The sequence below is a fragment of the Columba livia genome, chromosome 1, assembly GCF_036013475.1.
Source record: "Columba livia isolate bColLiv1 breed racing homer chromosome 1, bColLiv1.pat.W.v2, whole genome shotgun sequence".
NCBI classification, from domain to species: Eukaryota; Metazoa; Chordata; class Aves; order Columbiformes; family Columbidae; genus Columba; species Columba livia.
Window position 1 is genome coordinate 152,511,669 of NC_088602.1, and position 14,146 is coordinate 152,525,814.

Sequence of the window (14,146 nt, forward strand, 5' to 3'; positions counted from 1 at the left end):
ACTTCGTCCTGTTTCCTCCCTCCACCCAGTTTATCTCATCCCTACTACTACAACTTCTTGCAAAAGAGAAATAAATGTCAGTTCAACAGAGAAATAAATGTCAGCTTTTCCATTGTCTCCTAGATGCCAGCTATGTTAAAATGCAGTTTCTTACTCTGTTTTGTAAGGGCTACTCCCAACTCCACCCTGGCTGACTCCATCCATCCCCAGCCCAGTGCTCCTCCTGGTGCACCATTTGCAGATGTCCATGGCATGCCTTTTCCTAGCCAGTTCTCAAGCCTCTCCTTGAAAACTACATCTACAGCTTCCACAGTAGAGCTGTAATAGCAGACTACAGCAGCCACGGGTCCCTCCCTTGGCTTCAAGCTTCCCAACGCGTATGCTTGTCCCCGATCTTGAGTTGTTCCAGTTTGTGATGCATCTATGCCTTGATTGCAACCTGGCAGTTGTGAGATAAACATTGAAAGTCCCTTTGACTCCATCTATAGTCCCTGGTGACTTGGAGGCAGTTCTGCAAGCCCAGGCCTTTTCTAAGCAGCAGCAGCCAGTGGTAGCGTGTCCTTGGGAATGGGCTTTCCCAGGTGAGGACAGATGCCATCAGCTCCTCCTCAACCAAGAAGGCCCCTCATCATAAGAAGGACATTGAAGTACTAGAGAGAGTTCAGAGGAGCGTGATGAAGCTGGTGAGGGGTCTGGAGCACAAGTCTGATGAGGAGCAGCTGAGGGAACTGGGGCTGTTTAGCCTGAAGAAAGGGAGGCTGAGGGGAGACCTTATCGCTGTCTGCAACTACCTGAAAGGAGGTTGTAGCATGGAGGGTGTTGGTCTCTTCTCCCAAGTAGCAAGTGATAGAAAGAGAGGGAATGGCCTCCAGTTGCACCAGGGGAGGTTTAGATTGGATATTAGGAAAAAATTATTCCCAGAAAGGGTTGTGAGGCATTGGAACAGGCTGCCCAGGGAAGTAGTGGAATCACCATCCCTGGAGGTGTTTAAAAGACGTGTAGACATGGTTCTTAGGGACATGGTTTAGTGCTAGAGTTAGGTTATGGTTGGACTCGATGATCTTGATGGTCTCTTCCAAGTGAAATGATTCTACGTGCAGCCTCGCACTCTTGGATGTGGGAGGCTGTTGTGTCCCACCGCCATGTCCCCTCTCCCTGTCCCCTGCCTGTGTGACAGCAAACTCACTCCTTGCTGCTCTGTGTCTGTCAATCACCCATTAGCATAATTAAATCCAGCAAAGGTGATGATAGGTAGAGCCTCCAAAGGGCTACTTGAAGTAGCTCTGAGTGGCCAGTGATTGTAGCCTAGAGGTGAAACATTCATGCCTGGGGACCAAGAAGGGTTAGAAAGACCGTGGTTGTGTCCTGGTGTGTTACAGGTCACACACACAGATTCAGGGAGCGTGAGCGCAGCTCCAGCCATCACATCTGTGCGCATCTGTGTGTGTGTTGGAGGGGAAAGGTCAGAAAGTTTTCATTTTAAAATTAAATTCATAGGATAGCCAGACCTTTCAGCTTTTTAATGCAAACGGTGATTTATGGCTACACTGAAAGAATGAGCCAGGAGCGGACAAATTCATCACATGCCGTCCTTTTCTGTCAAAGCAGCGGTGAGGCATTTCAGCAGCGGCACGGGGTGGTCAGGCTCCCAGCAGCAGAGGGGGAAGGCACTGCAGCTTTGTCACCTTCACCTCACCATGTCAGCTGAGGTCCTGGCCCAGGGTCTCACCCACATCGTTTTGCTGTGAGAAAAACAAGGGATTAGCCATCTGCCTAATTCCCCTTCTCCCCTTCCCTTCTGACAGCCAGTGTTGAATACTGGAAAGGCGATGTAAAGTGCCCTTTGTACACTCAATGTGAGGCTCCAAACTTGTCTTCTATAAATTAAACCACAAGAAACACACCAACATTAAGCATTTTTTTTTGCTTTAATTATTTGCAACGCAGGGCTCCTCTGGGCTTCCTGATACTTTCTTACCTCTCGGGTGTATTGCACTTAACTCAGTCACTTCCATTTTGCCTGACTTGTTCATAAAATTCCCCCGGAGCTTCAGAACAGCGATGTGCACGTGGCATGTCCTTCACCCCCTGAGTGGCCAGGCCATAGGTCCTCCTTCCTTGGTCTACCTGGGGACTTGCAACTTTTCTGTCTTGTTCAGAGGAGATGCTTTACAAGACATCTAAATTCATCTTACCACCCCCAAACCCTTTGAGTCCTGACACTAAATAGTTTCAAGCAGGGAGAACGGGAATGGGTAGGCTTCCAAAGATGTTTGGGATTACACAAGAGAAGGTGGTGTTTAGAAAGGAGCTCCCTCTTTTCCTCTTGAGTCCAAACCTTCTTGTGTGACAGAGTCTTAGGCTGATTAAAAAGCTGGTTTTAACATACAGCTGGTGTCACGTGGTGCCAAGCTGTGATTTTTCAAGGAGGTTTTTGCATCGTTTAGGCTCACTGTGGTACTTTGCTTTCCCTTCAAGACAAAAAGACCAATACTTAATGACGTAGTTGTGAAGTTTTCTCAGGAAGGCATCAGCATCTGCAGCTGCATGTGCGTCTGCTGCCAAATTTTGACTGGTTTAGTGTTGTTTCTTTTCTAGCACCCACATCACGTACCTGGACAAAGACGACTGAATGCCAAAGTTGATGCGGGTTTCAGTTGTGTCGTTATTCAAATAATCACAGAATTGTTTTGGTTGTAAAAGACGGTCAAGATCATTGAGTCCAACTGTTAAGCTAACACTGTCACTAAACCATGTCCCTAATTGCAGCCTCTGGACCCAATATAATGCAACTGCTGAGTTATTTCACCTTTCCCTTCTACATGCAGGGATGAAGTTGGCGACATGCATAGGAAGAAGCTGTGAAGTGATTTAGGATTTTTGACAATACAGTGCTAGTAGCTACTGTGTATGACTGCTTTACTCTCAAAAGCTTTGATCTTTCTTTTCATAGCCCCAGTGCATTCTGTACAGTAGGAACTGAAAATGCTATTGTTATCTCAAGTTGCAATACAGACATTTATTTGGAAAAAATGCATATTCGGCCTTATCTTCTCTGTGGGGCAATAAACTCAATGCATGAAATGGAAAAAGAAAGCAGCTTTATAATATTTTAAGAGTTTCCTTCAGAGGATATAATTTGTCTCTCAGTAAAAATGTTCCAAAGTTAATATTAGTTTTATTATCTTCTATTATCCAGCCACTCTGTAGAGATGTTTTCCCAGAAGATTTGTATTCCAGTTTGTCTGTCCGCAAGTTGTCAGGGAAGATATAAGCATTTCTGTCTCCAGTACACATGATGTGCCTTCTAGTCTGCTGTATCAGACTCTGAACAAATATTGATGGAGGTTTTGGTGGGGTTCTCATTTGAGTGCTGGGAATTTTTTGAAAAAGTTAAGAAGAATATGCTGTGAAATGTCAAGTAAATCGAAGTACAAAACATGGTAAAACTGCTACTTAAAAAAATCATTGCAATCCAGGCCAGTTTAATAAAATCCCTTTATCTGAAATGCAATTGTTCTGATAGATTCAGTGTTTTGATTCGCATAGCTACAATTGTCTGCCTGTCATCTATAGAAATCTACGAAGAGTAATAATTATTTGTGATGATTTCAGAGCTGCTTATGCTTGGACTGTCAAGTATGAAAAATTGCTGTTTCCCCTTTATTGTCTAATGCTGAATGTTTTTAAGAATACAATTTAGCATTTGGTGTACAGAATATATCTACACCAAGTAGGGTAGTCATGGATCCAAATTGTAAAAGCCACGCATTAAAATAGTCTAAAATATGCTTGTAACTTGAAGGCTGTCCATCAAGGTTGAGAGAATCTTATTCACACTTTTAATGTGAAAACAGGATTGGAAATGTGCTTGCATGTTACCTCACGCTCAAAACCAAACCAAACCAAACCAAACCCCACCTTTAATTATTAGGGAAAATATAAATAATACCCAGAAAACATTTTATGTATTAGATAACAAACAGCTCCTAGAACTCGGATGGTGTGGCTGATGGGCTGGGGGAAGGAGAGCTGATAATACCTGAGAGATTTAGTCAGCTGAAATACCAGTGTCTCTCGATGTCAAATAAGTAGGACTGTTAGTGCCACCTATAGTCTGACACTTTAAGACCTTGTTTCCAATGGATTATGAGCCCGCTGCGCACACCTTCTAAACAAATACCATTAAGAGATTTTGGTGGAGATGAGCTCTGGTTTATGCTAAGCTCAGCAGTGCTACTGGATAGACCCAACTGGGTGTGCAGCAGAGATGCAGCTGATTTTGATTGACAGCTGCTTGGACCACAGATAAAGGGAACGCCGCAGCAACTTGCATAGTTCTAGCGTAGGGCAGAAACCAAACCTCCAAACACGAGTATAACCAAAGAATTAAAGGCAGATGGAAAGTCTTGGTTAATGCAAAACTGAAGAGAAAAGGCAATTTAGCAGGGCATGGGAATGCAAACCCCATTCACAATATTTGTCCTCCTTATTCCACTCTAAACTAATTTGGGTAATTTTGCCCTTAAGTCTGCCATGCCTGAATGTCATGTTAGCACTGGCTAACATAGGCTGGTTGTGAGTCTGGTTACAGTAATATGCAGAACTAGCAGCAGCTGTAAGCAGTGCAATAGGAATAAATAAAACCCTGCCTTATAGCTGTGGGGAATACTTCAGTGCACACTAATTTTTTTGTAGTGAGAGAAAATTTAATTAATGGGGTTTTTTTGAGTGACACGTAGGTATTTCTATCCTTCTATTAAAAAGTGCTTTCAGTGCAGGTACCTGTGAATTGGGTCGATCTCTGCTCCTAGTCTGCAGTACACTACTATATTCTGAAAAAGAAACATTAATTGAAAATGTTCTGGTTTAAAATCTGAACTTGCTGCTTGGCCATCAAGCTTGAAAAGGCCCTCAAAGATTATTTTATCCTGCTGTGCCTAAGTAACCAGAAGAAAAGACCTCCCATCTCACTACTGTGATTTGCCTTGAATAACCTTTGTATGACGTGGGTTGATGATTGTTAATTGGTCAACATATATATTTCTGGTCAGTATATTCTCTAGTGCGCTACACTCAAAGCCCCCACCCTGTGTTGTGGAGCAGACATCCACATGAGCAGAGCCTGCTGGACTTAGCTTTCCTCCCTCATCGTTAGTTGGGGACTGATGGAGATGAGAAGCTTTTGGGATCAGAGTGTCCCCAGATTACTTTGTTTCTTCTCTTAAACGGTGCTGAGCTCGGGAGTCTCCCGCTGCTCACGTTGCCTCCTTGTTCAACTCGGTTGCTGCATGAGAAAAGGAAGAATAACTTTGATCTTGCCCTGCTCTTCTTCTCTGTCCCCTTTTGCAGCTTCTGCAGGAAAAAACATATGATCAAATGCGTCTATGGTGTTGTCAGTCCTTTCAGGAAAGAATGGATGCTTTTATAAGATGTCTTCCCAAAATCTTTAATGCCCAGCTGAAGTCCAAGTTGAAGTGTCAGAGGAGAGACCTGAGCACTGGCTTTATCCCCATCCCCATGCTGCCTTCAGAGTAACCTGCACATGTGCTTAAAAGTGCCCTCTCCCAAAGCGGGGTGGATTTAGGCCATTAGTTACTGTGGCTTCTTGAACTGAGGGATCATCGGGGACCTCTGGTAATGACCATAGGTGCAGCAGTTGGTGTCCAGACAGCAGCTGTGCATTCACAACTCTGCTGTACCCACATCTACAGCAGCTTTGAGGTGAGACAGTAGAGTTCTCACGACTGTATTTTCGACATGGTCCTTCATCCATTAGCCATACCAAATGGTACTGTAATTTATAAGTATAGGACAATACCCATTTAGTGTTCAATTGGTATTTCATATGTGTTCTGGGTGCCACCAGACAGGCCAGAGCACATGCAGAGCTGACCCTGGGCTGTTGGTCTATGCTTAGTAAATGCAGCTGACCAGACTTCTATGCCATTTCTTCATATTTCTTCCATATTAAAAAGGGTAGGAGACAAGTACCACTTCAAAATGCACAAGCATCATCTTTTAAGTGAATTTAATTTGGTGCAATCTCATTTGCAATTGCAAATACTAAGGCTGCATTTTACCCCTTACTCAGAGTGCCTGAAAAATCTCATTAATGTGTGGGGACGAAGTGCTTAGGCTAGTGATGCTGGAATGAAATCAGGAGCAAAGCACAGCTCTACAAAGACTCATCTGCAGATTGGGGTCTGAAGCAGCCATTAAATTATCAAATCTGACCTTCTATCTAATACAGGCCATAGAATTTCATCCACTTTATTCTGTATTTATCCCAGGAACAGCGCCAGAAAAAGCAAATACAGTGTATTAACATATTGAAATGTAGCAGTATATACAGACATTTACTTTATTTTTTTTTTTTTTTTAATACTCTAAAACGAGAGGAAAAGAGCAGTACTGCACTATATGATATTGATGATAATCTACAGGAGGAGACATTTCAGCATTTTATCTGTCTGCAGAGGGAAATTTGTATGTCTGTGTGTTTGCATGGGGGGTTTGTTTAGTTCTTTGAAAATTATTCACTGGTAACTCTGACCAGTGTAGAGCTGACCATTAGTTCCATTTTGCTCTGAGGACAGCATAAATTGAAATACGAATTTCATATTTTTTTAAACAGAAGAAGTCATTTTCTTCAAAAATCTCTCCAGACCTTGACAACCGCTTTCTAACATCTTATTTTGGAAACTCCCTGTCAAGCAGTTTTCCTGGGAAACACGAAGTACATTTCACACCTGGCTTCTCATCTCTGACTATAAAACAGAACTGCCCTTGAAGTGCACCTGGGAGGTATTCAGGGATATACCACACACGTGCAAAAGACGAGCCAAGCTGTCTGAAGCTGCTGCACTGGGCTCTTGCGTGTTTAACCATTAGCCAGCATTTTGCTGAACAAAGGGGCTAAAGAGAGGAGGAATTCAGGGATCAAGGAATTCAGGGAAGCGGTGGGTGGCACTGTACAAAATACAGAGGTCCCAGGTTTGGCACGTAAATGCTGTCCTGAAGAAAAAACATCCTCTTGCCCATGTCTGAGGTGCAGCAGCTCAGTGTTGCCCATCCCACAAGAACATTCCTCTGCAACCCACTGCAGCTAAGGGAGAGGGACAGTCTCTGCTGCTCATGTGTCGCAAAAGCTTTTGCTTCCCCTTGGGTGGGTGAAACCTGGGCTCTTAGGGCTTGTCTGTAACAACACGGTTTCTATCTCCTTTCCCTCCAAAGCTCAGAAATCCTGCAATTCGCTTGGTCCCAACTTGGGGTTTGGGCTGGGTTTTGCCTAAAAAGTGCATTTGGATCCTGTTCTTTGAGTTGTGTTTGTTTGTTTGTGTTAATGTGAATCAGGTCTAACTACTGGTGTTGAAAGCAGAGATTTGACTCATGGCTGCAGGAACTGGAAATTCAATATGAACCCCCAGACTGGTGCAAAACCATTTGCCAAGGGCATTATACCATTGGGGGCGAAGACCCCTCTAACCAAAGTCTGTACGCCCCCAGAGCAGATGTATGCCGTCTACATTGCCTCAGCTGCTTCATTGCAGTGTCCTGTGATTCATGTTAGCCTAACTAGAAGGCATGAGATCAACACTTTTGAAAGACTCAGGTGTTCAAGAAGGAATCTCAGATCTCCTTGCCTATCAAATTGGAAGGTCAATACTTGCCTTAACACTTGGCTTCAAAGATAAAATAATTATTGAGCGTAAGGTTCTGTGAAATGCACAGGTTAGCAGTGTTAAGTAAGTGTAAATAACATGACCAAAACCTTCCTCCTGTTGCTTTGATGCAATTTATTCAGAATATGTAAAAAGGCATTTGTGGCAGCGAAGGGAGGACTGCACAGCAGAACACGGTACCGTGCAGGGACACCTCACTGGTAACCAAACATGGGAGCCCTGTGTCAGTGGGGTCCTTTGCTTGGGCTGTTTCTCCCTGTTACCCCGGGTTGCTCATTACCTGCCTTAGCAGAAGCTCTTGCTGTTGTTGCTGGACACAATCTGGGCAGGAGGTGGCTTGATGGTGAGACTGTGTCCATCTCTGTGCTTTCTCCTTGAGACAGGTTACAGCCTCTCCAAGCATTCACCAGCAAAAATAGTGGAAAGTTAGGGCGCTATTAACAAAATAATACAGGGCTCTGGGTGAATGTGGTGTTGTGTGTGTTAGAAGGCCATGCTCTCCTTTCTTCTTTCTCAATATGGCTTTAGCAGAGAGGCAAATTTAGAGCTAATATTCTCCCTGCTCCTCAAGGAGTCGCATCTGAATGAATGTTCCCCTTTGGGAGTCACAGGAATTTCCATGGGCTTCATTTCTTCTTCGTCATAGCCAAGAAACAAGCCAAGATTATTTGTTCTCTAGCATGAAAGACACCAGCAACAGGAGCACGTATTGTTTTTATTTTGACAAATTTTCCAAATCTGATGTCTTCCTACCCCATCTCAGCAGCAGAAGGTCAGACAGGGTCCAGCACACCTGTAGCCTTGGGATGGGCTGCAGAGCGGTGGGGAGATCAATTTTCCAGGACAAGGAAAAGCAGTGACCCCATCTCGGGATGTGGGTGCGGTAAATACACTTTCCATCAGTGTAAGTGTTTGTGCTCCTTTGTGTTGACTTCAAAGCAAAGCCTTGGACACTTTCTTAGTGAACAGCATTTAAACAGCACATATGAAGAAGTTCGGAGACAAAATTTTAATCTTCTAGCATAGGAACAATTTTACTCAGCCACATAAAGAACTGCCTCTGTACAGGCAGTAATCTACTTTTCTATTAATTTTTATAATAAGCAAAAAGGCAGTAAGAGTTCCCCGGCTGCTTGACTTACTGGTGCCTGTGCTTTCTTTGCAGTTGTCCAACACGGCAATTCTTCATCAGATTAGACGAGACCAAGTGACAGACACGTGCCGAGCAAACAGTGTCTCTAGCAGGAAGCGCCGCGTGCTGACACCCAACGACCTCAAGCACCTGGTCGTGGATGAAGATCATGAAATGATCTATTGCTATGTTCCCAAAGTGGCCTGCACAAACTGGAAGAGAGTCATGATGGTTTTGACGGGAAGAGGCAAGTACAGCGATCCAATGGAAATCCCAGCCAATGAAGCCCACGTGTCTTCGAACCTGAAGACCCTCAACCAATACAGCATCCCAGAGATCAACCACCGCTTGAAAAACTACATGAAGTTCCTCTTCGTTCGCGAGCCTTTCGAGAGACTGGTGTCAGCCTACAGGAACAAGTTCACCCAGAAGTACAACACTTCCTTCCACAAGCGGTACGGCACCAAAATCGTGAGGCGCCAGAGGAAAAACGCCACCCAGGAAGCGCTGCGTAAAGGCGATGACGTGAAATTCGAAGAGTTCGTGGCGTATCTCATTGACCCGCACACCCAAAGAGAAGAGCCCTTCAACGAGCACTGGCAGACTGTGTACTCCCTCTGCCACCCTTGCCACATCCACTACGACCTCATAGGAAAATACGAAACGCTCGAAGAAGATTCAAACTACATTCTCCAGCTGGCGGGAGTAGGCGGCTACCTGAAGTTCCCCACCTATGCAAAGTCTACGAGAACTACTGATGAAATGACCACAGAGTTCTTCCAGAACATCAGCTCCGAGCACCAAACGCAGCTGTATGAAGTCTACAAACTTGATTTTTTAATGTTCAATTACTCAGTGCCAAGTTACCTGAAATTGGAATGAGGGATGGGTCGGGGGGGCAGAGGGGAGAGAAAGCCTGTTTTATTTAAGATTTTTATTTGTCATAATAAATATGGAGAATGGGTTATTTTGTAAATTAATATTTTCTTTTTTTGAATGATGCTGCGAGCAGCACAGTCAAAATTATTTAAATCAACTGTAAGAAAGGACAGCTCTCTTTGCAGGGTAACAGGATTGTGACGATCTAGCTGTAGAAATGAATAATACTGCTACACTGTTTGAAAAAATGTTAATTGTGTTCTGGTGAATTTCATTGATCTTGCATTCCTCCAATTCTAATTAATGTTATTTATACTTATTTAAAACATGGTCTCTTGGTAGGTGTCACTTCAGCAGCAGAAATAAGAGAACATTTGGACCAAAGGAGTCTCTGGGTTTGTGTTTTCCTCAGTTGAGCTTGCCTCTGGGTAATAATATTCTTCCATTAGCTATTGATGGAGGTAAATACGGGAATGGTTCTTGGTACCACATGCTTTGAGAAGAGTGGTGGAAATAATTCCTTCAGAAAGTGATATTGCACTTAAGCGTAGTAAAGAAATCTGTCTTTCTAGCCCTGAAAGGGAGAAGTAAGACAGATATTGATAGATTCATGATGATACCTAAAACCCGTGACTGAAAGAAATGTGAATGTATTCCTCGGGAAAAGAAACCGTGAACTTTTTATAAGTCTGGACTTAATGATTTTGTCAAGGATAGGACCAGTCCCACTGTCACTTAATTTAAAGCCTGCCAGCCCAAATGAATACAGATTTGCAGATGGCCCATCAGAAAAAAACAGCATTTTGGAAGCGACTGTAGCGATTTTTGAATGCCCGAAGCAATTGGCAATGACCTAATTCATATCCAGGATGGGGCTGGGGGGAGCTCCATCTTCTGCAGGTCTTGAGAACGGCAACCACAATTGGCTCAAAAAACACCAGTTACGATACGCTGCTATAAAGGATGTGGGCATGTAATTTGAAAAGGCTGAAAGTCATCTTGGTGTTGATCTCTGAGCACGGAAGGCAATTAAAAAAGGTCTCTCATCTCCCTATATGCCCATTCCATGGCTTTTTGCTAGGGAGAATGGAAAGTCGTCTTTTTTTAGTTGATGCCTAAATGCTGTTGACAGGGATGTTTCTCATTTCCAGTGGGTTAGTATTTCATCTAAGTCAGCTCTAGTGTAAGACCATCTTTTATTTAAGATGAACATCTCAGTAGTGTTTGGTTTGTTTATAACAGCTGGTTGGGATGGCAGATTGTACCAGGCATAGCACGCCGAGCTATTGTTTTGAGCAAGCAAGTGGCAATCATCTCTTTGCGGCAAATAGATAATGAAAATTGGGATTTCAGTGGGGATCTGTTAGCAGGCTTAGTGAGCAGAAGTACAGGCTTCTCCAAATGTTTGCTTTAGCTTGCGGGATGTGGGGTGTATGGCCAAGCAGAGTGGTCTGTAGCCACCCCAAGCTGGCAGCCAGCTGACGGGCAGAAGGAGGCAGAGGCTTAAGTTGAGGCACTTGTGAGAAGCTAAAATCTGTTTTAAAGTCATTGATTGATGGTTAAGATGAGGTTTTGACTTGCCTATATGTCAAGCTTATGATCAAACCAAACCCTTCCAAAAATTAGTGAAGATTTTAAATAAGCTCAGCTGAAGGCAGAGCTGTTTTTCACAGTATCAGAGTCAGATGCCAAAAACATAATATTTTACAGTAGCCGAATTACATCCACCAAATTACGTTAGTCTCCAGGATACGTAAGTGGTTAAAGAAGAAAAATAGGTTCCATCTTATTTTATAAAAATAAGTCGCTGAATAAATCTCAGCGAAGAACAAATTAACATAACAAACAGCAGATAAAGTCCTTTCACAACTGGATTTGTTCTTAGCCAGGATTCAGGTCATTAGTTTTTTTTTATCATACCCAACAAATAAATCTCTCATCTCTTCTCGCACAGCCACATTTTTCATAGCCCAGGTCCTATTTATAACACGGAGCGCTGACCTGGCGCAGAACTGGCTGCGCATCACAGCTCTGAATTCTGGAGCGCTTGCTGATTGCTGGCCGGTGTTTTATGTGAAAGCAGTTTTGTCTCACTTAGAGCATGCAGCGCGGTTTCAAGTGCCTATCACAGTGTGCCCTGCCTTCCTTTTGTTCATAGTTCAATAGTTACAGGTTTGTTAAGATATAAAATCTGTCTGAGGGTAGATTTCCCCTCTCCCTCCACTATTTCCCACAAGCTATTGGTGTGCTTGTGTTGTCTTGTATCCAACAGTGCTCATACTTCGGTCCAGTTTTCTCGTCAGTTGGTTGGTAATCCCTCCAACAGATTGTGATGTGAACTTTTTCATTTAAGAAAAAAGTTTCTTCAGAAGCAAATATTTTTTAAAATGGAATGTGCTTCCCCCTTTCTTTTTGTCCTTTTTTTTTCTCTCATCACCACGTTTTTATCTGTTCTGAAATACCCTCTTTAGTTTCACCGCTTTAGAGACACAAAAACCTTATTTGACAGCTATGATAGGAAAGCTTTAGGTGAAAAAGATGTTGAGGAGATCTGAGGGGTGAGCGCTGCTCGAGCCGAGATTTTTCGCAGCAGCTTTGGGTTTGATTACCCAAACTCTGCCTCCCCACAGCGGGCTGCCCTCTGGGTGGGTGCTCAGCACTGAGAAGGCTTTTATATGGTTTTAAGTGGGTACTTAAAAGTCACTTGCTTTTTAAAAACCTCCATCCCAGACTACTACAAACTGTCCATTTAGCGTGTTGTATCTATTTTGGGGGTGCTGTGAATGGGCTGGGAATTATTTGTGTCTTAAAAGAACAGCTGACATGCTGGATATGATGGTGTCCTTCACAGTGAGCATGAAGGTCTCACCAGATCAGAGGAGAACCACAAATGTTTAAGGAATAGCCTTTTTTTTTTCCTTTTTTTGGTGTACTGGGTGTGATTTTGTTTTTGACTGGGCCAATAAAGAAATCTTTTTCCACTGCCCCCACAAAGGAAGATATTCAGGGTTCAGTGAGCTGGTGGCCACCACCTACAGTGCTGGGGGAGCCAGAGAACTGGATTGGTTTTACCCCATCTCTTCACCAGGTTTCCCAGCCAGAGGAACAGGGCTGGTGTGCTCCTAAGCCCTGCTTCCCATCCAGCTTCATTTCTGCTGCGGCCACAGCTGGTCCCAGGAGACAAACAGGCAAAACTTTGGCCACAGCAGAATTCAAGATAGAGATGCAGCCTTGAGGGCCAGCTGGGCAGCTGCTCTTGTAGAGGGACGTGTATGAGCTGAGCCGTGGTGAGCACAGGGCCCAGTGGGGAAGGTGAACATGGTGGTGGCTCCTGGGTGGCGGGAGGTCCCTCCAGACCTGACTCGGTTCGTGCTTCGGCCTCTTCTAAACCGTGCCCATTGTCACAGAAGTGTGCAAACTGCCTGAACCATGCGCTGCGTAAAGCAAGCGAAATAAATAATCCACAAGCAGAAGTGCTTTTAGGAGTAAGTTGACCCCAGATGTTTTAGGGTTTCACTGTAGTCTGCTGCACTTTTCAGGTACAAAAAGGGACTGTCCTTACTATTACTCTTGTTACAGAGAGTGTTATTTTCTTACATGCATGCACAATACAATGTGTACGAATAATTTAACATCGATGTGGGGTTGGATTTTTTTTTAACCTATTTGTATGCAGTAGAAGGCTTGTTGTAGAAGAGTATCTCCTCATACCTAAATATACTGTTAATAAAGAAAAAAGCTAAATTATACATTGCCAACACAAGTGTGAACTGCTCATGAATCTTTCCTTAAAAAAGCCATTCAAGCCTGATTATTTTTCTAAGTAACTTCAATTAAATTGGAGAAAGAAAGTTCCTCTCTGTGTGCTTTATTTCTGGCTCATGCTTTCAGGGTGAATTTTTCAGGGTGGGATTTTTGCCTGCATAGCTTTGCTTTCTCACAAGGTTTATTGTGGCAGGACAAGCCAAAGAATCAAAATACTGCTATGAAGCAGGAAACCTAAAGACATCTCTAACAACATCCCACTTGTTCCCATCCAGCAAGGATGAGGGCTGCCCATTTAAGATCCATCACATGCCCAGAAACTTCAAGCAACGGTGTTCTAGAGTCAGTCAGACTCTAGAACAGCTCTATATGAGCTTTAGGCCACATACTTGCCTACCTTCGTGGGAATTAGCAAACACTGGCTTTGAGTTAAACATTTCCAGCAGGCCACAGACATGCGTGGTCTTGTCCATGGTCTGCACTGAGATCACATCTAACCCCAAAGCAGCAACTTCCAACTAGGCTTTGAAGACAAACTTGAGTAAGGAAATCAGCACCATAAATTACACTTCGGAAAAGCACACATTTAGGCAATAACTGCTTCCCATTGGGACTGTGTTGCTGGAAGGGACCCTGGTGGTAAGCTGGACCACCTGGCTGCTGAAGGTCACCAAGACTAGGTTAG

General features: G+C 43.7%; 1 protein-coding gene across 2 annotated transcripts in view; it reads left to right on the forward strand.

Annotated features, from left to right (window-relative positions):
- Positions 1-13,547, forward strand: part of CHST11 (carbohydrate sulfotransferase 11) — a 179,651-nt gene extending 166,104 nt beyond the window's left edge. For both annotated transcript variants that reach the window (XM_065038965.1, XM_065038973.1), the window contains exon 3: positions 8,851-13,547. In XM_065038965.1, coding sequence (XP_064895037.1) covers positions 8,851-9,699 — 849 coding nt within the window. In that variant the 3' untranslated portion in view covers positions 9,700-13,547. The remainder of the gene's footprint in view (positions 1-8,850) is intronic.
- Positions 13,548-14,146: the final 599 nt, after the last annotated feature.